General features: G+C 41.4%; 2 protein-coding genes across 6 annotated transcripts in view; both read right to left on the reverse strand.

Moving 5' to 3' along the window:
* Positions 1–19,644, reverse strand: part of LOC120027622 (poly(U)-binding-splicing factor PUF60-like) — a 28,325-nt gene extending 8,681 nt beyond the window's left edge. The window contains exons 1-10 of one of the 5 annotated variants that reach the window (XM_038972623.1): positions 19,573–19,643; positions 14,155–14,238; positions 13,780–13,875; positions 13,560–13,649; positions 12,910–12,960; positions 8,835–8,996; positions 8,576–8,668; positions 6,802–7,015; positions 6,468–6,700; positions 1,737–1,875 (exon numbers count right to left, since the gene is read on the reverse strand). In XM_038972623.1, coding sequence (XP_038828551.1) covers positions 1,737–1,875; positions 6,468–6,700; positions 6,802–7,015; positions 8,576–8,668; positions 8,835–8,996; positions 12,910–12,960; positions 13,560–13,649; positions 13,780–13,860 — 1,063 coding nt within the window. In that variant the 5' untranslated portion in view covers positions 13,861–13,875; positions 14,155–14,238; positions 19,573–19,643. Of the gene's footprint in view, positions 1–1,736; positions 1,876–6,467; positions 6,701–6,801; positions 7,016–8,575; positions 8,669–8,834; positions 8,997–12,909; positions 12,961–13,559; positions 13,650–13,779; positions 13,876–14,154; positions 14,239–19,572 lie in introns of all 5 variants that reach the window. The other 4 variants (XM_038972622.1, XM_038972624.1, XM_038972625.1 and 1 more) reach the window with 4 other exon arrangements.
* Positions 19,645–23,939: 4,295 nt separating this feature from the next.
* The window catches only part of LOC120028066 (nuclear receptor-binding protein 2-like), a 92,298-nt gene continuing 90,493 nt past the window's right edge, over positions 23,940–25,744 (reverse strand). The window contains exons 14-17 of the mRNA XM_038973218.1: positions 25,626–25,679; positions 25,371–25,434; positions 24,455–24,510; positions 23,940–24,361 (exon numbers count right to left, since the gene is read on the reverse strand). Coding sequence (XP_038829146.1) covers positions 24,281–24,361; positions 24,455–24,510; positions 25,371–25,434; positions 25,626–25,679 — 255 coding nt within the window. The 3' untranslated portion in view covers positions 23,940–24,280. The remainder of the gene's footprint in view (positions 24,362–24,454; positions 24,511–25,370; positions 25,435–25,625; positions 25,680–25,744) is intronic.

Below are 25,744 nucleotides of genomic sequence, written 5' to 3' on the forward strand. Positions count from 1 at the left end.
TCTCTTTGTTTACAATGGTGCTATCCTCAGATAATAGCATTGTTTGCTTTCGCCGAAAAGCCTATTTGAATTCTGACATGTTGGCTGGATTCACAACCAGTGTAGCTTTAATTTGGTATCTTTCATGTGTGATTTAATGAAAGTTTGATTTTTATAGTATTTTATTTGAATTTGGCGCGCTGCATTTTCTCTGGCTTTTGGCCAAGTGAGACAGTAGCGTCCCGCCTAAACTCAGATTTTTGGATATAAATATGAACTTTACCGAACAAAACATACATGTATTGTGTAACATGAAGTCCTATGAGTGTCATCTGATGAAGATCATCAAAGGTTAGTGATTAATTTTATCTCTTTCTGCTTTTTGTTACTCCTCTCTTTGGCTGGAAAAATGGCTGTGTTTTTCTGTGGCTATGTACTGAGCTAACATAATCGCAAGGTGTGCTTTCGCCGTAAAATCCTTTTTGAAATCAGACACTTTGGCTGGATTAACGAGAAGTGTATCTTTAAAATGGTGTAAAATACTTGTATGTTTGAGGAATTCTAATTATGAGCTTTCTGTTGTTTTGAATTTGGCACCCTGCAATTTCACTGGCTGTTGGTTAGGTGGGACGCTACCGTCCCACCTAACCTAAGTTAAAAAGATGTTTATCTTTCATTTGCTGTATTGGACTTGTTAATGTGTGAAAGTTACATATTTCTAAAAAAATATTTTTGAATTTCCCACGCTGCCTTTTCAGCGGAATGTTGTCGAGGGGTTCCGCTAGCGGAACGCCTGCCTAGAAAGGTTGTCAAGGGGCAAAGTATTGACAAGTTTTTTTGAATTGAGTTCCAAGCTTAAAGTTTTCTTACTGATCATCATTTTCACTTGTCTGACCGCTTGTATGATGACGAGTTTCTCACACAACTGCCCTATCTGGGTGATGTTTTTTCTCGCCTGAATGATCTGAATCTAGGATTACAGGGACTCTCCAAAACTATATTCAATGTGCGGGACAAAATTGAGGCTATGATTAAGAAGTTGGAGCTCTTCTCTGTCTGCATTATCAAGGACAACACACAGGTCTTTCCATCATTGTGTGATTTTTTGTGTGCAAATGAAATCAAGCTTACGGACAATGTCAAATGTGATATAGCGAAGTACCTGAGTGAATTGGGTGAGCAATTACGCTGGTACTTTCCCGAAACGGACGACACAAACAACTGGATTCGTTATCCCTTTCATGCCCTGCCTCCAGTCCACTTACCGATATCTGAACAAGAGAGCCTCATCGAAATTGCAATAAGCGGTTCTGTGAAAATTGAATTTAAATCAGAAGCCACTGCCAGATTTCTGGATTGGGCTGCGCTCAGAGTATCCTGCCTTGGCAATTCGCGCTGTTTAGACACTGATGCCCTTTGCAACCACGTACCTATGCGAGTGGATTCTCGGCCCTCACTAGCATAAAAACGAAATACAGGCACAGACTGCGTGTGGAAAATGATTTAAGATTGAAACTCTCTCCAATACAACCCAACATTGCAGAGTTATGTGCATCCTTTCAAGCACACCCTTCTCGTTAACCTGTGGTGAGTTATTCACAATTTTCGATGAAGAAATAAAGTTTTATATCTAAGATGGCTAAATAAAAGAGATATAAAAAGTTTGGGAACCACTGCTCTAAAACATTCAAACAGACCTAAGTGAGTGTGTAAGTCAGTGGACAACACCCTTTGTACTCACACATCTCAATACACACCTGTGATCATTCCGGGGGCCTGGGCAGCCATGACTGCCTGAGGGATGCCCATTTGTCCCATCGAACCCATTTGTCCCATTTGTCCCATCTGGTTTGCCCCGGCCATCGCCCCCAAGATGGACGCCCCGGTCACAGCCTCCTTGAGAGAGGGGCGGGACGCATTAGCAGGAAAACACAGTGAGGTGGCACAGTCAGACTTCATACAGCATGTATAGTGTTCTACTCTGCATCTCACCTGTCCTCAAAGCTCGGCACCGATTAAACTTTTTTTAAGTGGCAGGTCAATATACAATATTCTACTAGTAAAAGTTGTTATATGTTATAATATAAACAACCACTAAACTCCCAAGACTACTATTTATTACTAAACAGAACTATGACTAATGTCAGTGCCACTGCCAAATATAACAGTGGGAGTGCATGCTTGAGCAGTGAGACTCCAGGGTGTAATTAGCTTACACGCCCAATTAGTTTACAGGAGGAGCTTTAGCATCTCAGTATTATCCTAGTACTTTAAATGACAAAAGCAAGGGCCAGTCACAGGATATACTTTTAGAGATCTTTACGTTTCAATACGATACTTATCTAGATACATGGGCTCCGATACGTTTTAGTTTGAAATTATTCAGTACAATTCGGTTTGTTTAGAGAACGAATCGATGCGATTTGGTTCGTTGCATAAACACTAGGGCCGGGACGATACCAGTATCGCTATACACGTTAGTATCCGGGCAAGGAAACAAAACACAAAGTGGATTTAACTTCTTTAGGAAAACCCTAGTGTTAGAAACAAAGATCATTATGTTGTTGAGCAAAAGCAAACAACATTTTACATACAGCAGGTTTTTAAAGGACCAAAGAATTTGGTCTGTTTCGTGTTTACATTTTTGCCATGGAAAAAAAATACTGCGATACTGGTATCGCCCAGCTCTAATAGACACATTCATTTTCCATTCTAAATTAAAATCTGCTGCTGATGGAACTCATGAGGGCTCCCGAGTGGCGCAGCGGTTTAAGGCACTTCATCTCAGTGCTAGAGACGTCGTTAAAGACCCTGGTTCGAATCCACGCTGTATCACAACCGGACGTGATTGGGAGTCCCATAGGGCAGCGCACAATTGGCCCCGCATCGTCTGGGTTAGGGTTGGCCGGGTTAGGCCGTCATTGGAGATAATAATTTGTTCTCAATTGGCTTGCCTAGTTAAATAAAGGTTAAAAACATATATATATTTTTTTTAATTGCTGACTTGTGTCTGTGTCGGTATTTCCGTTAGGCGGTAATAGCCAGCTTTTGGCCGATAGTGAAAAGTCAAAAAATCTAATTGGCACTGGGAGAAGAAAAAAATCTAATTGCGAAGTAATGCTTTTTAGCCTATTAATTGATGGAAAAACATTTGACTGGTCATGCTTATCAGTGTATAGGTTAATTTGCATAATTAGCTTGTGTACAGTATATTCGTTATGTATCTTATTTATCAAGTGTACAGCATACAGAGCCTTTGAAAGGAAAATCTGTCAATCAGCGTGAGCGTGGCTGCTACAGCATCTCAAATAGCAAATTCATAGTTGGCGGAAGGCAGGCTTCATCAGCTCGTCACACCACTTTGCAATGAGCTGGAGGCATTATGCATTTTGAAAACATATAGTTCATTATTTTGAAACCTGAGCTTTTTACTACATATTATGAGGCATGTCTTACCTTGCTTCAAAGTAGCCTAGCCAAATTCAGACCATTTATTTTATATCAACTTTCTTTAATTGTCCAGTAGCCAAAGGCACAACCTTAGGTCATATAAGAAACCAAAATTAGTTGTTGCATATTAGATTTCCTCTCTTTCTAAATTTCAAGAAATAAATGTGGACAGTTATTCTAACATCTTCAAAGTGGACATCAGAATTCGGTAAGAATCACCGCATATCGTTGCATCCTCGAATTGCATGTTCTGTTAATATGAATTACCTTAATCTAAATGTGATTTATATTATTCTGAGCTCCGTGGGTGGACGCCCTAATCAGGTTACGCACTCAATGCATATGGGTCTTGTCAATTTCTCAAATGTCCGGTAAATTAAAATGCTTCCGGTCAAATGTCCAGCGCAAAATTTTCCTAACAGAAACCCTGGTGTGTGTGTGTGTGTGTGTAAATTATGTATGTCTATAGATTAAACTCAACTCTGGACCACGAAGCCAGTTCCACTGCTTTCTTTCATTGTTTCCCTCTAAATCAGTGACCGATTTAGACCTGGCACTAGGGCATAAAATGAACACCCACCACCTGCGGGTAGCTTTAGGTATTGGCGGGTAAGAATGTCAATTTGCAGGGCTTTGTCAAAAGTCTGTATGAGCACATGTGTGAGTTGCGATTTATTACAGAAAAATGCTGCAGTAGTTGTTTTCAAAGTATTTCTGTTGTTTTGTTTCATAGCTGCTAAATCCTCTGCCTGGCAGGGGAGCTGTGCGCACTGAGTTAAGTGCTGATAGAATTGTTTTTGGAGGTGCTGCGCACAGGCATAAAAGTTGATCGAATTTACTCCAAAGTCTACAAAGTGAGACTTTGTCCGCGTGTTTCTTGGCTATTTACATTTTGTTCACAAGCTTGGTTGTTGTCAACATTAGTTTGAGTCTGTTGCTTCAACTAATAGCAAAGAGACCACCTAGTCAGATCCCAAATCTCAGACACATCTGACAAAACTCGAGTGGCATGTTACCATGGTAACCTCCCGCCCTTAAAGGGGCAGCTGAACATTTTGTCTTATTTGGATTTTGGTTAGAAAAAAAATGTCACCGCAAACCAGCGATTCGTAGTGTTTGAATAGATTTTAACTGATGCATGCTATGTTTGGATCGTTTGGGGTCTGCGGACCGATGCACTTGTATCTTAATTAAACATCAGAATCGGGGACCGATGCAAATTGGTGAATCGTTACATCCCTAATACTTTTGCAACTGTAGGTTGAGCTCACATCACAACACTAGCAGATATGGCACAGCACATTTTGTTAGCAAACACACAGCAGTAGAATACTTTATATTGCCCTGCAATCGTTATGCATTATCAATTCATCAAATATTATATCAAATTCTAGAACTGCAGGGTACATCAAAATAAACACTGTGTACAAAACATTAAGAACACCTTCCTACATTGAGTTGCACCACCCCATTTTGCCCTCAGAAAATTAACGCAAACCGGTGCGCTTGGAACCTACTATATTTTGATGAAATAAAATAAACAAATAAAACTATCATGCCCCGTTCAAAGGCACTTAAATATTTTGTCCATTCACCCACTGAATGGCACATACACAATCCATGTCTCAATTGTCTCAAGGCTTAAAAAGCCTTCTTTAACCTGTCTCATCAGCAATAAGAGATCATAGCTTTCACCTGGTCAGTCCATGTCATGGAAAGAGCATTCTTAATATTTTGTACACTCTGAGTATGTTACTTAAAGCACACAGAAAATCAGAAAAGTAAGCTTTATATACAAATTACATGTATCTTTACTATATTAAAACTTTACTGAGTACATTTTGAATTATGGTTACACCTAGCTACCTACAGTACCAGTCAAAAGTTTGGACACACCTACTCATTCAAGGGTTTTTCTTTATTTTTACTATTTTCTACATTGTAGAATACTAGTGAAGACATCAAAACTATAAAATAACACACATGGAATCATGTAGTAACTAAAAAAGAGTGTTAAACAAATCAAAATATATTTTATATTTGAGATTCTTCAAAGTAGTCATCCTTTGCCTTGATGACAGCTTTGCACACACTTGGCATTCTCTCAATCAGCTTCATGAGGTAGTCACCTGGAATGCATTTCAATTAACAGGTGTGCCTTGTTAAAAGTTAATTGGTGGAATTTCTTTCCTTATTAATGCGTTTGAGCCAATCAGTTGGGTTGACAAGGTTGGGGTGGTATACAGAATATATCCCTATTTGGTAAAAAACCAAGTCCATATTATGGCAAGAACAGCTCAAATAAGCAAAGAGAAATGACAGTCCATCATTACTTTAAGACATGAAGGTCAGTCAATCCGGAAAACCTCAAACTTTGAATGTTTCTTCAAGTGCAGTCGCAAAAACCATCAAGCGCTATGATGAAACTGGCCAAGAAACACGAGCAATGACATTAGACTGGTGGAAATCTGTGAGTCGAGATTTGAGAACTCCATGTCTGTGAGACGCAGAGTAGGTGAACGGATGATCTCCACATGTGTGGTTTCCACTGTGAAGCATGGAGGAGGTGGTGAGATGGTGTGGGGGTGCTTTGCTGGTGACAGTGAAGATGATTTATTTAGAATTCAAGGCACACTTAACCAGCATGGCCACCACAGCATTCTGCAGCGATACGCCATCCCATCTGGTTTGCGCTTAGTGGGACTATCATTTGTTTTCAACAGGAAAATGACCAAACACACCAACAAGTGTTCAGCATATGTGGGAACTCCTTCAAGACGGTTGGAAAAGCATTTCAAGTGAAGCTGGTTGAGAGCATGCCAAAAGTGTGCAAAGCTGTCATCAAGGCAAAGGGTGGCTACTTTGAAGAATACAAAATATTTTTGGGTTACTACATGATTCCATATGTGTTATGTCATAGTCTTGATGTCTTCACTATTATTATACAGTGTAGAACATAGTAAAAATAAAGAAAAACCCTTGAATGAGTATGTTTGTCCAAACTTTTGACTGGTACTGTACATCAGAAGTATATTTACCTGGAAGGCCAATAGATCCCTTTGGAAGGGAATCATACTTGCCTGGGCCGTTATCTTAGCGGTGGCTGCTGCAGCAGCCACGGCTGCAGCGGGGGGCAGGCCACCAGGCTGGGTGGGGGTCAACATGGGCATGGGAGGGGTCACAGCCTTGCCCACCCGCAGGTACTGGCCCCCCAGGTCAAACAGGTTCATGGAGGACACTGCGTCCAGGGACGACTGGGGCTTGTCATACTCTGCCAGGGAGAGAGGGGGGGGGGAGGAGTTAGGAGGAGGACAAACACACAGCAACAGCACATCCCGAGGGCCGCCACCCGCCAGGGGCCTCTCTGCTCACCGACGAAGCCAAAGCTCTTGTGTCTTCCTGTGGTGGGGTCCCTGGCTAACGTGCAGGACTTGATCCTCCCGAAGGCCTCAAAGACGCTCTTGATGTCCTCGTCTGAGAGGTCGGGGTGGACGGAGGCAACGTAGATCCGGTTGTAGGCGCGTGCCTCCTCTGCCAGCTGGTCGATGATGGGTTGCGCCTGACCAATGTTACCTGGCCGCCCCACCTACAGCACAGATACCAGCACAGGGCCAATGAGTGGGGTGTCACAGCCACTGACCAAGCAACGCAACACCTCGAGCTCCAAAACCACTTAACACCTTCAACTCAGGACAACGCAATTACGCTGCTTTTCAAACTGTAACACCAGTGTTACACGAGTGTATACTCACTTATGTTATACTAGGGAATCTGTGTTTCCATAGCTAGGGCTGACAGTGAAGCATGTGAAGAGCAGAATTAACAACCTCTGCATAATCAAAACGGTCGCTTATCGAGAAGTTGCTAAAATTCACAGTTAGCCATTGTTATGCAAATGCCAGCTGAAAAGTACCAGTGGCCTGGTTTTGGGCCCAAGTGAGCGCAGGCCCGCCGGAGCCATGGCCCGGTAAGACATGGGTGCCAGCCCACGTAGACGTAAACAGAAAAGTCTGAGCCTTTGGGGTCAATCCTGTATGGAAATGCTCTATTAGAGATCTGAAGGAGCCGCTTTCTCTTTGTAATTGCCGCCTAATGTATTCTTAGCCAAGTTCACACTAGCCTTGCTAAACTGCATCTGTCCACCAGGGCTAAGGTAATACGAGTGATATGAAATGTGACAACCTGCACTATAGTCTAGAGACAATGTCTTCTATCGACACACTATTTTCTTTAACTCTCACTCTTTCTAGACTATAACATACCAACAACTTAATCACTTCAAAATCATCAACTGAAACGTACAATAGAAATCATTAAACTAAAAGAAAAGTATAGCCTATCTGAAATTCATGAAGATAATTATACTGTAAAAGCTGCTACTATGACTTGCTCACTCACTCAGGCATGTTTGACCAACACTAAAAGAAAGGCCTGTTCAGATTGCCTTAAGCCGGAGCTGCAGCTGAGGATCAACTAGTGGAAATAGCTATAAATTAACAAAACCCGTGGCTGGCACTACACTGTCAAGGACCGACATGTCTCAGAGGCATCTCCTCTAACAACTGTCATCTATAGGTTAGTGTCTGGAGCGTCTCTTTGAGCGGCTATGTAGTATATGATCTGTGCTCCAGGTGGGGCGGCCAAGCAACACCAACCAGGCGCAGCCCATCATCAGCACATCTCGGACACAGAGCAACGCATCATCACACGCTGCCCGGGTATCCTAGAGGAACTGGTCACTAAAACAATGTGGTGATGACATCATGGAAGCAGAAGACCGCGCATACATTCACAAAAATACACACCCGCGCACACACAAACACGTGCGCACACACATGCAACCACACACACCTTTAAATGAATGGACATACATACAAGCAAAGAAAGAAAAAGAAATGAGTGGCTTTAAATACACAGAATTAGAGATACTACCAATTAGTGATTCACCCAGAAATAGTTCAGTTACACACAAGGAGCGAAATGAGAAAAGGGGATGTCCGAACTGTCTCCATGCATCCTCGATAGAAAAGATAAAAAGGTTAAAAAGATGATAGCAGGAGCACCGCTCTTTCCAGGGGTATAGAGGGGGGGTTCTGAGAGGTCCACTTCCACTGGGCAGGACAGGCTGCCTCTCCAGGCCACTCACCTTGATGTTCCTGCCCCCGAGCATGACCGAGTTCATCTGCTCCAGAGCCAGCTGTGCAGCCTCCGGGATCTCATACTCCACAAAGGCAAAGCCCTGCACGCACAGACATAGACCCATGAGACAACAGTTACAAACACGAGCATGTCAAATTCTCCAGTTGTGAATCAAAAGTTTCATTCATATGATTAATGCAGATCTAATTCTAATCCTATTGCAATTATGTGTGGCAATGTAGTTAGAGCATGCTCTATACACTGACCTTGTGCTTCATTGTAACTGAGTCCCATGACATGTCAATGCTCTTGATGGGGCCGAAGGGGGCAAAGGCCTGTCTGATGGTGTCCTCCCCAAGCTCATAGTATATGGAGCCCACATACACCCGGCACATGATGGCTAGAGCGCGCTGCCGCTGAGCCGCCACCTGGTAACCACGGAGAAAAACACACCATGATGCTTAGGGGGCCAAAGAAAGAAAGAACACACAAAATCAAATCTAGATGTGTATGGGTAAACTGTGATTTTTTTTAATGAGGTCTCATTATGTAAATCACTGGGAATATTTTAAATTCTCTATTGTGTTTGCTTTTCCCAACAATAAGACATACAGGCCAATGTCAGGGATGGATGCAATCTGGGCATATGCAAAATAAAGAGTCCTGAAAAATGGATTTGTGACTATTGCTATCTATACTGTACAAAAATATAAAAACGCAACATGCAACAATTTCAACGATTTTACCGAGTTACAGTTCATATAAGGATATCAGTCAATTTTAATAAATTCATTAGGCCCTAATCTAGGGATTTCACATGACTGGGCAGGGGCACAGCCTTGGGTGGGCCTGGAATGGCATAGGCCCAACCACCAGGGAGTCAGGCCCACCCAATCAGAATTAGTTTTTCCAGAAATACTCCTGTTTCATCAGCTGTCCAGGTGGCTGGTCTCAGACAAGGTGAAGAATGCCGGATGTGGGGGTCCTGGGCTGGCGTGGATACACGTGGTCTGCGGTTGTGAGGCTGGTTGGACGTACTGCCAAATTCTCTAAAACAACGTTTGAGGCAGCTTCTGGTAGAGAAATTAACATTCAATTGTCTGGCAACAGCTCTGGTGGACATTCCTGCAGTAAGCATGCCAATTGCGCACTCCCTCAAAACTTGAGACATCTGTGGCATTGTGTTGTGTGACAAAACGTCACATTTTAGAGTGACATTTTATTGTGTCCAGCACAAGGTGCATCTGTGTAATGATCATGCTTTTTAAATAAGCTTCTTGATATGCCACACCTGTCAGGTGGATGGATTATTTTAGCAAAGAAGAAATGCTCACTAACATGGATATAAACAACATTTGAAAGAAATAAGCTTTTTGTGCATATGGAACATTTCTGGGATCTTTTATTTTAGCTCATGAAACCAACACTTTACATGTTGCGTTTATATTTTTGTTCAGTATATAACAATATATCAGCCATTTTGTAAATGCAGACACTTATACAGCTACATAACTTTAAGAAATCTGAATCATTACTGTATTTATATGGGTGAAAGCACAAGAGGTGATGGACATGCATGCCCCTCGCTAATATTTAGCCCTTGAAACTGACCTGTAGTCCAGTCGTGTATATGAGATGACATTTCAACATGGACAACAAACTAAATCAACACCTACAGTGCCATGGAAAAGTATTTGCCCCCTTTCTGATTTTCTTTCTTTTTGCATATTTTTGATACTGTTATCAGATGTTCAACCAAAACCTAATATTAGATAAAGGGAACCTGAGTCTACAAATACTTAAATTTGTTTATGAAATATGTAATTGTTGTGTTATTTGTTCACTCAGGATCCCTTTATCTGATATTAGGTTTTGGTTGAAGATCTGATAACAGTTCAGTATCAAAAATATGCAAAAAGAAAGAAAATCAGAAAGGGGGCAAATACTTTTTCACAACACTGTATATCAGTTGAAAAGCATCCATACAAAGATAAAAAGCCTGAGGAAAGCATTTCACACTTACGTCTCTAAGGGGAGGGAGGGATGGGTAACCACTGAAAGCAGTTTACTGGTTCCTTTTACTCAAGCATAGCTGCGTTATCACCCACAGGCGAACTAGGCGAACTAGTAACAGCCTAATCTATTGCATAAGAGAAAAGTGATATCCTATTTTACAACATAAAATTTGAGATTGCCAAAAAGGGATTCCGGTTTGAGAAGATCTCTCATTTTAGTTATTGAAAGAGACTGCTAACCCTCTTTAGCCCCACACCAAAGCTGGCTTTCTCAGCGTCAATCAATGCAAAGTAACATCATATTTATAAAGAAGACATGAACTTCCCTGCATTGATATTCTCAACCACATTTGCATAGCGATTTCAGGCTATAGAGCAAAAAGCCATAATAAATGTTCTGCTAAAAAAAAAAAAAAAGTTTGTATTGTGCAATATGTAATATACTACATTGCCAAAAGTATATGGACACCTGCTTGTCAAAAATCTCATTCCAAAATCATGGGCATTAATATGGAGTTGGTCCACCCCTTTTTTGCTATAACAGCCTCCACTCTTCTGGGAAGACTTTCCACTAGACGTTAGAACATTGCTGCAGAGACTTGTGGCTGCTTCATTCAGCCACAAGAGCATTGGTGAAGTCGGGTACTGATGTTGGGTGATTAGGCCAGGCTCGCCTTCCAATTCGTCCCAAAGGTGTTTGATGCGGTTGAGATCAGGGCTCTGTGCAGGCCAGTCAAGTTCTTCCACACCGATCTCGACAAACCATTTCTGTATGGACCTCGAACACGAAAGGGCCTTCCCCAAAATGTTGCCACAAAGTTGGAAGCACAGAATCGTGTAGAATGTCAATGTATACTGTAGCGTTAATATTTCAATTCACTGGATTTAAGGGGCCTAGCCCGAACCATGGAAAACAGCCCCAGACCGTTATTCCTCCTTCACCAAACTTTACAGTTGGCACTATGCTTTCGGGCAGATAACGTTCCCCTGGCAACCGCCAAACCCAAATATGTCCATAGGACTGCCAGATGGTGAAACACGATTCATCACTCCAGAGAACGCGTTTCCACGGCTCCAGAGTCCAATGACGGCGAGCTTTACACCACTCCAGCCGACGCTTGGCATTGCGCATGGTGATCTTAGGCTTGTGTGCGGCTGCTCGGCCATGGAAACTCATTTCAATGTCACTCCTGACGAACAGTTCTTGTGCGGACGTTGCTTCCAGATGCAGTTTGGAACTCGGTAGTGAGTGTTGCAACTGAGGACAGACATTTTTACTCGCTTCAGCACTCAGCGGTCGCGTTTTCTGAGCTTATGTGGCCTACCACTTCGCGGCTGAGCTGTTGTTGCTCCTAGACGTTTCCACTTCACAATAACAGGACTTACAGTTGACCGGGGCAACTCTAGGAGGGCAGAAATTTGTCGAACTGACTTGTTGTAAAGGTGGCATCCTATGACGGTGCCACATTGAAAGTCACTGAGCTCTTCAGTATGGGCCATTCTACTGCCAATGTTTGTATATGGAGATTGCATGGCTGTGAGCTCGGTTTTATACACCTGTCAGCAACGGGTAGCCAAACCCACTAATTTGAGGGGGTGTCCTCATACTTTTCACCATGCAGTGTGTATGAATTCAAACAAATCCCAAATGTCCATTATGAATCTCTTTCAGTAGAAAAAACATTGACCAACAGCTGTTGCCACTAGTGGAAGAACTTCAGGGCACTTCTTCTGAAATGGTGCAGTGGGCATACAGACACAAGACTTCATCAAAGGTGTAATATGCAGAACTCGATCTGCCATTTCCTGGTTGCAAAAATTCTAAAAGTTTGCCTAATTTCAGTTTGTGAGACAAAACAAGCAATGTAAAGAGTAGAGAATCGTTGCACCATTAAACCGCTGTGAAATATATTTTCAATAACCAAAAATATTATATTTTCAGCTGTTTGAAGCTGGTGTACAAAACCGAAAGTAAAAGATGCTAAAACTAAACTTAAGAATGGGAAGCATACAAATAGTGCACATAGAACAGATCTACCGCTCCTTAGACTTGCTTTCAATGAGAATGACAGATGTATAACTCACATTTATATATATATATGAATGTTTCGCCCAAAAAGTTACATTTTGCATCTTTAACTAGACTGAATTAAGCAGACGCAGCACATTGTATAAGAACTTGTCCCTCATATTTATAAACATGTCTTCTTTTGAAATATGAGTTATTTGGTCAGCTGCAATGGCTAGGATGGAGCCCAGAGTGGCCGATCAACAGTCCTTTTTATCATGAATGCGCACAGAGAAAAAAGTGTAATAATCTATTGACCGATTGTAAAGGTGAGAGAGGATCTCCAAAGCCCATTGTCACTGCTGCCATCTGAAAGACAGTAAAGATGAAAAAGGTACTGAAAAGTAGGTTAGATATATCTTTAAGCTTTGCTTTTTCAAATGTTGTTCCTTTGCTATACATCAGCGTTTAGAGACATTACACACTCCCCATAAAAAGCTTTCAGGACTGATTTGACTTTCCCTCTGCCGCCCACTTCAAATCTTCCCCAAAACCATTTCACAATATCACCCCACAATCAAAACCCCTATGTGGAAAACAAGTGCAAAGCATTCAACATGTTTAACAAAGTCTTCATGCTGATCTTCTCTAGCTGAAAAAAAGAGAGGCAGAAACAAGAGGACAAATATACCCATCCTATCATCGTAAGCAGACAAATATACTTTATATGCTGTGCTGCTATGTTTTGTGCTACTAAACAATAAAGTCATGTTTCATACCTACAAAGCTCCCAGGGCAGATAGTCATATCGAATTACTATGTGACAATCTTGCTAATGGTCCAAGTTACTCTTAGATATGAGCCTATAATTGAGTGCCTGTGGTTGGCGTTAAGAGATAAGAACATATGGTCAACGACATGTAGAGTTAAGTTGCAGTTGTAAGAGTATAGAATTCTGCACGTCTCACCTGTAAGTTGGTAAGCTGTTGTTGCTGATGAGCAATGGTCTGCTTCACTAAGGCACTCTTAATGCTCTGCTCCATGGCATACTTCTTTGCCTGAAGAAAAGTCATTCAGCGTGAGAGAATAAAGGAATCGCGAGAGAATAATGCAACCGCAGGCAAACTGACTAATGTAGAGACATTACGTATACACCTGTATTTAGTCATGTACATGTAGTAGGCTCACCCTTTGTAGTGCCTCCTGCTGCTCCGGGGTGAGAAGCGGCAGGCCAAGCTTCGCGCCTGTGCCCTGTCCATTCTCCATCATCAGAGCTGTCCCTCCCTGAAGAACCACAGCAGTGAAAATACATGTGAGCATCCTCAGGAGACATGAACACTTATTCATTGGAGAAATGAATGACACTTGCTGTGCACTGCACATTTGGTAGACTACATCTCTTTCTTCTACTATGATCATAATAAGGATAATTTAGGTATAGATTGAGAATCATCACAGTGCATATGTCGTACTGGGGAGGGGGTCAGGTAACCTCAATATCAAAGGCCAGTCATCAGTGATTGGGACGCTCAAGACAAGCGTGCGTAGAGAAGAGCTCCTTACCTACAACCTGCTAAACGCTGGGACCAGAGGCAGGATAACCCAGGGGGGAAGAGTGAATGGGAAGCCTTAACAATTCAAAAAAGTCTGAGAGAGAGAAAATGCCTTCAGACTAACATGATAGCAGCTGCAAGGCGGTAAACTTGGTATCCTTTATTTGCACCAGGTATTATTAACTAAGCTAGCTAATTTTATACAAACTTAGCTAGCTAACTTGCAAACGAGATAGCTATGTAGCTAGTTTGCTACTAGTAGGGGTGTAACGGTACACGTATTCGTACTGAACCTTCAGGTAACTCGGTTCGTTCCGCACTGTGAACGCAAATAAATACTTTAAATATATATATTTACAAAATTAAAAAAAATATGCCTTGAGTAAATCTGAGCTAAAAAAAACATTTCAGGCTATTCTGTTAAAACAACTACAACCCTACGTTGTAATCACAATTCAAATCTTAATTGCCGCATTTCAAACTGTCCTTTTGTGAGGCGCAGCTGGGAACTAGTTCTGTACGATGGCGAGTGGTGGGGTCGATAAACCAGAATTGGAGGATCCTCCATCATCGTTTAAATCTCCAGTTTGGTTAAATGTTGGCTTCCCAGTAGATTACAACACCGATGGAAGGAGAGTTGTGGATAAAACTTGAACAGTATGTCACCACACTCAATGAGAATAGCCTATGCAGCTGCCGACACATTTAGGCTGATATCATCCCAGTATACCAGTACAAGAAAGAAACGCAAAGAAACACCACAACATCCCCTCTCCTCTGCATCCAAGCAGACCTTCATGCAACCCAAGCACACCTCCCAAATAAATTGCACGAACAATAAGTAAGCTATGTTTATAGTTTTTAGTTTATAGCCGCGGATATGCGCCCATTCTCCATGGTTGAGAATAGGGGGTTTCAGCACCATGTTAAACAATGTTTCGGTTCGGAAAATGTGACATTGAATTTATCGGACATTTGAGAAATTTACCAGAACCCATATGCATTGGGTGCGTAACCTGATTAGGGAGTCCACCCACGGTGCTTAGAATGACAGAAATCACATTTAGATTTTGGTCATTCATATTAACAGAACATGCAAGTCGAGGACGCAATGATGTGCGGTCCTTCTTACCTAATTATGTTGCGCACTTTGAAGATGTTAAAATAACTGTCCACATGTACTTTTTCTCAGCCAACAAGACGAGTAACGAACAGCAAAATCACTAGCCTATGTGAATCTACTATCCCCCACAGTAGAGAAGTTTCCTTACTTATCTACAGCTTGTCGAGAAAGAAATAGCCTATTCCAAACCGACTGGGACAGTTGAGGGACACTAGATCCAAAATTCATACAACTAGCAGGCCTAGGCTACATAAAGCAACACTTTTAAAAAGCAATGAGTCTGATGCAACAAATCAGAATATTTAGCCTAAAATGTTGATAAACTTATTTCTTCACATTATAAGCGCATCAATACGCAGTAGGCTACGTGCGAATGTTTGTTCCACAATGCAATTAGCAGGAAAACACGTGTCAAAAGCGCACCACACATGCGAGCAGTGTCATGTGACAGATGAAAATATCTGTTAGAAATTTAGATCTAATATGCAACAACTAGCATGGGATGCTAATATGACGCCTTTACTACTGTACAATGAAAGAAAGTTTATATAAAATAATTGCCTCCGCGGATATGGTCCGAATTTGGCTAGGCTACTTTGAAGCAAGGTAAGACATGCCTCATAATATGTAGTAAAAAGCTCAGGTTTCAAAACAATTAACTATATGTTTTTCAAAATGCATAATGCCTCCAGCTCATTGCAAAGTGGTGTGACGAGCTGATGAAGCCTGCCTTCCGCCAACTATGAATTTGCTGTTTGAGATGCCACGCTCACGCTGTCTGACAGATTTTCCACTCAAAGGCTCTGTATGCTGTACACTTGATAAATAAGATACATAACGAATATACTGCACACACGCGCTAATTGAATTCCACTCAATTATGCAAATTAACTCATACACAGATAAGCATGACCAGTCAAATGTATTTCCATCAATTTAATAGGCTAAAAAAGTATTTTGCAATGGGATATTTTCTTCTCCCAGGCCGGTGGCATTTTTTTTAGCGGCTATTATTGGCTAACGGAAACCCTGTCGTGAAAGTGCTCGAGCCACATTACATACTTCCCACTTGCACCCATTTCAGCAAACAGGTAGCACCTGTCCAATATAAGCAAGCCAAAGCTTTCAATACATTTACCAACGCACCGTGTTGCGCTTCAGGGCTCGACATTAAGGCTTGTCCGGGGTAAGTACTTTTTTTTTTTTTTTTAAGTCAGACAACCACAAAATATTTCAGTTGTCCATTCGTAAAAAGTAAAAACAATATCAAACAATTACTCCGATCACAATTGGTTCAGGCAGCGCACAGCAGGGAATGGTTGACATTCTAAGTAAATCGGTCTTCTCGCAAAATCGTCTAGTGTCCGAACGGTTTGGCCTACAAACTATTATGACTATGGAAAAATGAGACTCTCACGAACACGATGGTGCTCCCTGTTTTGCTCTACGACCCCCACAGTTAGGGCTGTGAATTTGTCAGCCGGTGATTGTCAAGCAAATAACGGTTGGTCTCACGGTAATTGACCGTTAATTAACACATTTAGCGTCTCCTGGCTTCCACACCTACAAGCCACTGATGCAGACAAATCCATTATTTATTTTAGACAGTTCTAAAGAAACATGATATGAAGAAAATGTAGTCTTTTTCAGAAAAACAGAATAGCATACTCTGAGTTGTCCTTATGATAGGTCCTGATCTAGTTAATGCCATATGGCTGTGGGCTACACTAATTCATTTAGCAGACAAGATTTGGTTATAATTCCGTGGCATTATTTTATAGTATAAAGAATCTAATTGAACGAAGCTGAATATAATAGAAAGGATATTTTCTCCAAACGATTTGAGGGAGTGCGCACATGCGGCTATTCTGTGTTGAGCGGTTAACAAAGAAATAGGTACTCCTATATGCTTAAGTTAGAGTTAATAATGTAACTTTAGTTGTTCTACAAACGTTGGGCTATATGTTTTGATTTAATACATTGTCAGGCTGCATGAGGCAAAGGTCGAGTCATGCGTCCTCCAAAACACGACCCGCCAAACCACGCTTCTTAACACCCGCCCGCTTAACCGGGTAGCCAGGAGGAAACACCGTTCAACTGACGATCAAAGTTGGCCTGCAGGCGCCCCGGCCCGCCACAAGGAGTCGCCAGAGTGCAATGAGCAAAGGCAATGAGCAAAGGCCCCTCAGCCAAACCCTTCGCTAACACTGGGCCAATTGTGCGCTGCCCTATGGGACTCCCGGTCACGGCTGGTTGACACAGCCCGGGATCGAACCCGCGTCTCTAGTGACGTCTCAAGCACTGCAGTGCCTTAGACCGCTGCACCACTCGGGAGGCTTTCCAAACTGTTCTAATAAAGTGTTGTTTCTAAAGTTGCAGCTTTTAAATGGGAATAATTATAAAAGTTGGAGTCTATGCTATTCTCATTCACAGATTTATTTTGAATTACAAATATTTTAACCCACAAGAAGTGAAATTGAGCAAAATACCAAGATTGAAAAATATAATGAGTTGTCAAAAGAACTTAAGCTTTCCTCAGCTGTAGCCTATGATAGCATAGTTGGCCTAGGCCTAATTCCATATTATTCTAGCAATGTGCAACCTACCTACAATGCATATAGTAGCCTAGGCGAATAAGAGAGGATGATGAAACAATGCAAATAGTTTATAATTATCCAGTTCTGAGGACAGCAGAGTCGCTCTGCAGCTCATTATGATTTTCAACCCATCACAAGACGCACAGCCAGGAAGGCTCTGTGACGGTGTCACTCGCTCCGTTACACACAGAGCCAGATATGTACAGTAGCCTAGGCCTCTCTTTCGTGCCACAGCTCCACCAGAGTGGAATAGGCTATTCGACAATTTTTGGCTCCACTAAATATATTTTGCCAATATCATGATGCCTCTTGTCCCTCGTCGTAGCACGCCAGCCAAATGCGTAGCGGGCCATTACATGGCCGCTTGGGGGCGATAACATCATCTATATATGGAAAAGCCCCGAAAATTATTTCAGACCCCTCATTTTCAGTCACCCTTTTGGCTGATGGTGTTATGGACCTTTATGTTGTTGGAACAAGTGGCCTAAGCTTTCGGACAAGTAAAAAAATCTGTCTTACTTGTCCCAAGACCAAATGGCTAAAAAAGTTTATATCAAGCCCTGCCGTATACTTAACAGTGATAGCCCCTTTCCCATCACATTACCCCGGAGTGGGATATGTACCTTGCTACGGACACTCGCTGTTTACGAGTCACGCATTGAAGGAAGCAGTGTCATGGTGCGTTCTCGAAGATGGAAGTGGGAATTTACCACATACAATTGGGAAAAATCCACTTGAATGGACCTCCAACTAATTCCTATTGGGAAACTTGTCTGTCATCCTGGGCACCCACCTCCCACATGGTGACCTCTGTCACCTACTAACGAAATGGCCTCTAACAGCATTTTCTGTAATTAAAAGCAATTTATTAATGTGGTTTTTGAACTCTATAATTGGTTTACAATCATGAAAGTTGTACTTTCAGTTTATGGTTGACCATTTGCCAATGGACAATTCTCGAGTTCAAATCACATGAATGCATCCAACTGGTATTTATGACTTCACAACTGGAAACGTTAAATTCCCACCTCCCACATAGTTACAAACGCAGCATCAGAGTGGAAACCTGAGGCCCACATAACAACCCTGTCACAACAGACAATGGCAGGAACATTGTGAATGGCATTTAATTTTCCCGCTGTACCGAAACGTGATAACAAAAACGCAATAGTACGTACCCAACTGTGGGTTTGGTGAACCGTTACACCCCTAGTTACTAGCTAATGCGAAGCGTAAACAAGTAATACGCTTGCTAGTTAGCTAAATGACTAGCTAAGTTGCTACACTTGAGTGGAGCTCAATCGTAAGTAACGTTAGGATAGTTGAGGCGAGCTAACGTAGCTGCCTAACTTGGTCGTTGCATCTTCTTTAACATAGCTACCTAGCATATCACTATTTTCAATCATGCATTGTAATTCTAACAAGGCAGTCTAACATACTAGCATCTTTACCAGTGAGCTAACAATTGCTTTATTTTTTTTAGCTAGAAAGCATTAGTCTAGATCCAATTGTCGCAGTAGTTAGCTAACTTAGCTTGCTAGTAGTTGATAAAGGCCGCATGCCTAAATTCAGGTTTTGTGAATTAAACGTGGTTCACGGGAATAAACCAATAATTCCTACAAGATATGTAGGTTCACAACTATTTGAGAAACAGGACGGGGACAACAATAACTGAGTTCATATTTAACTTATTTAGCAAGTTATTTACCGCAATCTCCGTCACCGCCATGAAGCACACCTACTTGAATAGGCCCTCCACCAGTTTGCGAGTACCGCGAGACTTGCAGGACAAACACTAAACTCGCGAGAGCTTGATTCCAGGTCAGTGTTCAGGGTTTCTAGGTTTGATTTGGTCGTTCTTTCGCCCATTTGACTAAAGTAGACATGTGCTTGAAATTACACTGTAGTGCTGATGTAGCCATACAATTGCTTTACATTCATAGATGTGTTTGTCATAGTCAGGAAAGGTTAAAGGGGCAATCTGCATATTCAAACAATAAGTCGCTACCCCGCCCCTGTTTTGGTAAATAGCTGAGGGATGGGGCTTTGGATGAAAGGACTGACCATCCCTCAGAATTAAAGTTTTAACCATGTTTTGGCTTCTGATGGGGTAAGACCGTTGAACTAAACCCAGACTATCTGCATTGTGTGCCCCACCCAACCCCTCTTTTACGCTGCTGCTACTCTCTGTTTATCATATATACTTTCATGAACATACTACATCAATTGGCCCGAACAAACAGTGCTCCCGCACATTGGCTAACCTGGCTATCTGCATTTGTGTCCCGCCACCCACCAACCCCTCTTCTACGCTACTGCTATTCTCTCTTCATCATATATGCATAGTCACTTTAACCATATGTACATACTACCTCAGTCAGCCTGACTAACCGGTGTCTGTATGTAGCCTCGCTACTGTTTTTTCACTGTCTTTTTACTGTTGTTTTTATTTCTTTACTTACCTATTGTTCACCTAATACCATTTTTGCACTGTTGGTTAGAGCCTGTAAGTAAGCATTTCACTTTTGTATTCGGCGCACGTGACAAATAAACTTTAATTTGATGAGGCAAGTTATATTCTCAAAGAAAAAAAGGATGTAGCAATCACAGATTGACCCTTTAAGTAAAACCTCTTTCACTAGTGTGACCTCCCCCTGGTCACTGTCTGTCTGCTGTTAGGCCCCTCGACCTGAAAGTAACAGCTTGATTTGGGGGGAGAAAATGGTTACTTATCTGTGTCTTAAAGTTTAAATGTTTGTCAGGACACCAAGACCAATAATATATTTAAAAGAATAATAATAATCTTCAAACAGTCTCACCATGATGTGACAAAACATTTTTTTATTGTCATTCATTGCAGTACAATAATTTACAGAAGGATAAGTAGAACATGTCCAGTACAATACAGAGCCTACATTAATTCAACAGAATCCACACTGAGGAGAAAGTGATCACTACAGAAAAAGACTGATGAATGGGCATACATTTTTCTTGAGCAGGTCCCCCCTGGAGTCAGTCAATGACTAAGGCAATCTTGTAAAAGCAAAGTCTGAACAGTTTCAGCTATTATTAATACATGCATTGCAGATTATGAGACCAGATAAGAGCAACAACAGCACCACTCTAAGCATTCACACCTCTGTTCAAGGTAAACACATTTATCTACACAATATTCTACCGATAACTCTTCTCCCAGAAATGTTTCCCTCGAGACTAGCTGATAAAAGGCTGGACATTTTAAGAGAAATTAGCAGATTATGCAGCATCTGTACAGGACTGCAATTGTAATGGGGCCACAGCTTTACAGATAGCATAAGAAACAAATGTAATATTGTTAACAGATGCAGATACTGAAGAATATATACTGTTCAAGATTGATTAAGAACATTAATTTTTTTCTCCTCCCTAAAAACACTGGCAACTTTTTAAAGCCATCCATAATTTACTAAATCCATTTAGACCAAAATCCCTTATTACTTGACTCTTGCTTTCTTTAAAAGGCATTGGGGATCTGTTAATCTCTTGTGGACAGTCTACTGGGTTAACCGAGATTAGGGATCTGTGGACATAAAGGCTAAATAGCACATTTATTAACGCAGAATTCAGCTTCAACCTACTATACATAAGTATATAATGCTTTTTTGTGTTGTGTACTGTAGTTGTTATCTTAATTTGACCAGTTTTGTCACAGGAGTAAAATAATCCTGCAGCAGGATTTCATTAAACTAATAAAAAAAAGATTTTCAGTGAATTTTTGTAAATCACAAGTCTCAAGTCTCTGCGGTGCAGGAAAATTCTCAGCGACAACAGAATGATCAAATTAAGATACAATATCTGTATCATTCAGTAAACCAGAAATTGATTGTTCCCAAATTATTTTTATTCTGGGCTTTATTTCTTCTGAACTATTTATGAAAACCCTCCATTTATATTCTTGTTCTAAAATGTCTCAATTGGAGTGGAGTATATTCACTATATTAAGTACACATATTCTATGTGTTTAGCTGCAATTCCTTTTCTAGAATGGATTTAAACATTTCTGCTGTGGCCCCTCTTCACATTCACAATCTGGTTTTCAGAATAAAGGAAAATAAAAGTATATCATTCTGTTGACAACACAATAGCCTGATTTGTTGACTGTCTGGAGGAGTTTTTCATCTTATTCTGAAGTTGCTTTATGTTGCTGTGTAATGTTTTATGGGTTTTGTACATGGTAGGTTGCCATCACAGGCACTTTGCAAGTCTTTGGCTTACAGAACACTTTAACAGGGAAAACCCTTAAAGAGCACTACAGACTAAAAGAGAGGCATCATCTCATTGCTCATTACTACTAATGCATGGAGAGTCATTCAGGCTAGTAAAGGATTGGTAGAATGCACTGCGAGTATGTTTGAAGACCATTAAAACTGAAACAGAAAAAGAGGTCTGTGCAACACCAATGCTGTTCATAGAACTATGCAAACATAAATAAGTTAAGTGTGAGCATGTTTAGCATTACCAGTGCATGTTGGACAGTTCTCATCTTTGTCATCAAAGTTACTCTCACTAGACATTTCTACAGTAGGTATTGCTGGGGCTTATAAAACTAGGGAGTCATTTTATAAAAAATCTTATTTTTTAAGATTATTTTCCAAAAACAATTAACATTTCTGGAGTTATAAACTGTAAATTAACATGAAAACATAGCTGTTTTATTGGTTCGTATCGAATTAACTATGTCCATCCATCATTGGAAATATCTCTACTGGCAGTACAGTAACAGTAGTGGCATTATGGAGGAACAAAGTCATGAAGACATTTTAAGGCATTACATCCCTTTTAGGCAGGGGTAATTGTCAATCTTTCACTGCATTGTGGGATAGCTGAACATACAGTGCATTTGGGAAGTATTCAGAACCCTTGATTTTTTCCCCCACATTTGGTTACGTTACAGCCTTATTCTAAAATGTATTATATATTTTTCCCCTCAATCTACACACAATACCCCATAATGACAAAGTAAAAATAGGTTTTTAGAATCTTTTGCAAATGTATGAAAAATAAAAAACTGAAATAACATTTACATAAGTATTCAGACCCTTTCCTCAGTACTTTGCTGAAGCACCTTTGGCAGCGATTACAGCCTCGAGTCTTCTTGGGTATGACGCTACAAGCTTGGCACACCTGTATTTGGGGAGTTTCTCCCATTCTTCCCTGCAGATTCTCTCAAGCTCTGTCAGATTGGATGGGGAGTGTCGCTGCACAGCTATTTTCAGGTATCTCCAGAGATGTTCAACTGGGTTCAAGTCCGGGCTCTGGCTGGGCCAGTCAATGACATTCAGAGACTTACCAGAAGCCACTCCTGCGTTGTCTTGGCTATGTGCTTAGGGTCGTTGTCCTGTTGGAAGGTGAACCTTATCCCCAGTATGAGGTCCTGAGCGCTCTGGAGCAGGTTTTCATCAAGGATCTCTCTGTACTTTGCTCCGGTCATCTTTACCTCGATCCTGAAGGTTCTCCCATCTCCACAGAGGAACTCTGGAGCTCTGTCAAAGTGACGGGTTCTTGGTCACCTCCCTGACCAAGGCCCTTCTCCCCCGATTGAACAGTTTGGCCAGGTAGCCAGCTTTAGGAAGACTCTTGGTGGTACCAAACTTCTTCCATTTAAGAATGATGGATGCCACTGTGTTCTTGGGGACCTTCAATGCTGCAGAATTTATTTTGGTATCCTTCCCCAGATCTGTACATCGACACAATCCTGTCTCGAAGCTCTACGGACAATTCCTTTGACCTCATGGCTTGGTTTTTGCTCTGACATGCACTGTCAACTGTGGGATCTTATATAAACAGGTGTGTGCCTTTCCAAATCATGTCCAATCAATTGAATTTACCACAGGTGGACTCTAATCAAGATGTAGAAACATCTCAAGGATGATCAATGGGAACAGGATGCACCTGAGCTCAATTTCGAGTCTCATAGCAAAGGGTCTGAATACTGAAATAAGGTATCTGTTTTTTATTTTTAATACAAATAAATATTTTTAATGCAAATATTTCTTTAAACCTGTTTTCACTTTGTCATTATGGGGTATTGTGTGTAGGTTGATGAGGAAATGTTTTTTATAATCCATTTTAGAATACGGCTGTAACGTAAAAAAATGTATACTTTCCGAATGCACTGTAGCCATGATGTCTATGGGTCCTCCAACCAGAGATGCTTCCTGTCCCTCTCAATCCTGGCCTATCCTAGCCCTGTATGGGATGATCCACCAATCATCAGCCCCAGTCCCAATCACCAGGCCCATCCCTCAAACCCTCACTGGACACGACCCCCCTGATCCTGGCTGAGGGATCCTGCCTTCTGGCTCCTTTCTCTTTCTGTTCGACTGGTCAATGCATGAGGCCCCTCTCTGTGAGCCAGTTTTCATAACGGACCCTTCTCACTGTGTGGTTCCAGAGGCTTTGCCCTTGTGTCTGGTGAGCGCATCCTCAAGGAACCCTGCCAGCTTCTCACAGTCCTCCTGCATGGGGTTACACAGGGTTAGATCATTACAGGATATCGATTATAATGATTAAGGCCATTTGCAATAACATTACGCAAAAATAATACCTACCTCACTTATGAAAGCGTAGTGAACAAGTTCATTGGCAAGGTCTTTGGAGCTGTCATCTGAAAGATTCATTCAAAATGGTTGAGCCTCATACAACAGTATGCAATAAACACTATTGGTGTGCATGGCCAAAGAGCTCTATTTTCATGTCATCCAACAAATGTAAACGCCTGGAGTATACTAAATGGTATTGGCAATGGTGCTATGGTCAGATGACATGGAAATTGAGCTATTTGGCCAAGCACACCAGTGGTGGGTTTGGCGTCCGAAATAAGGATGCATAAGCAGAAAATAACCCCATACCTACTGTTAAAATGTGGTGGATATTTGATGTTATGGGGCTATTTTGCCTCCACTGGTCCTGGGGCCCTTGTTAAGGTCAACGGGATTATGAAGTTTACCCAGTACCAGGACAATGTAGCCCAAAACCTGGTTGCCTCAAATGGATCTCCCAGCAAGACATTAACCCCAAGCACACATCAAAATCCACAAAGAGGTGGTTAATTGACCACAAAGTCAACATTTTGCAATGGCCATCTCAGTCTCCAGACTGGAACCCCATTGAAAACCTGTGGTTTGACTTGAAAAGGGCAGTCCATAAGCGCATATTAATTATATCAAGGGTCTGCAAAGATTCTGTACGGAGGATTGGTCTAAGATCCCTCCCAATGTGTTCTCCAATCTCATAAAACATTTGAGGAAAAGGCTCAGTGCCATTATCCTCGCAAGGTGAGGTATTGAAAAAAGGGGTGTAAAAAAAATCTCTATCTGAGCAATTGTGTATTATAATTGTGACTTTTTTTGTTGTTACATACAATAGAGCTCAGTATTTGTATTTATTTACTTTTTGCTCATCTTTATCAAGGGTGGCAATAAATGAACTGTGTTAACAGATATGAAAGTGTCCATTAGAACTCACTTGGAAGGATGTCACAGCTGAGTTGTCGATGGAGCTTGTCATCCATCTTAAGAAACAGAGAGAGCTAAGGAGAGGAGAGAGGAATACATTTCATTAACCCAGAATATGCTTATCCCCCAAATGCAATTAGTTGTGGGGATCCAAGGATTAAAAAAACAAGTAGAGGGGATGTTTTGTCATGTCAGTTATGGTAACTGCAAAAGGCTGCCGTGAGATGGACGCCATTACTTAAAAGAAGATTATAATCAAACTCACATGAGTTTTGTTCCCTTCTTCATTTGACTCCAAGTTACAGTGCATCTGAATCACCTGCAACACACCATCAGACCAACATTGCATTAGAGTGATAAGCGTACTTTAACTTGCAACACTGT

Source organism: Salvelinus namaycush, chromosome 33, assembly GCF_016432855.1.
Source record: "Salvelinus namaycush isolate Seneca chromosome 33, SaNama_1.0, whole genome shotgun sequence".
Lineage (NCBI taxonomy): Eukaryota > Metazoa > Chordata > Actinopteri > Salmoniformes > Salmonidae > Salvelinus > Salvelinus namaycush.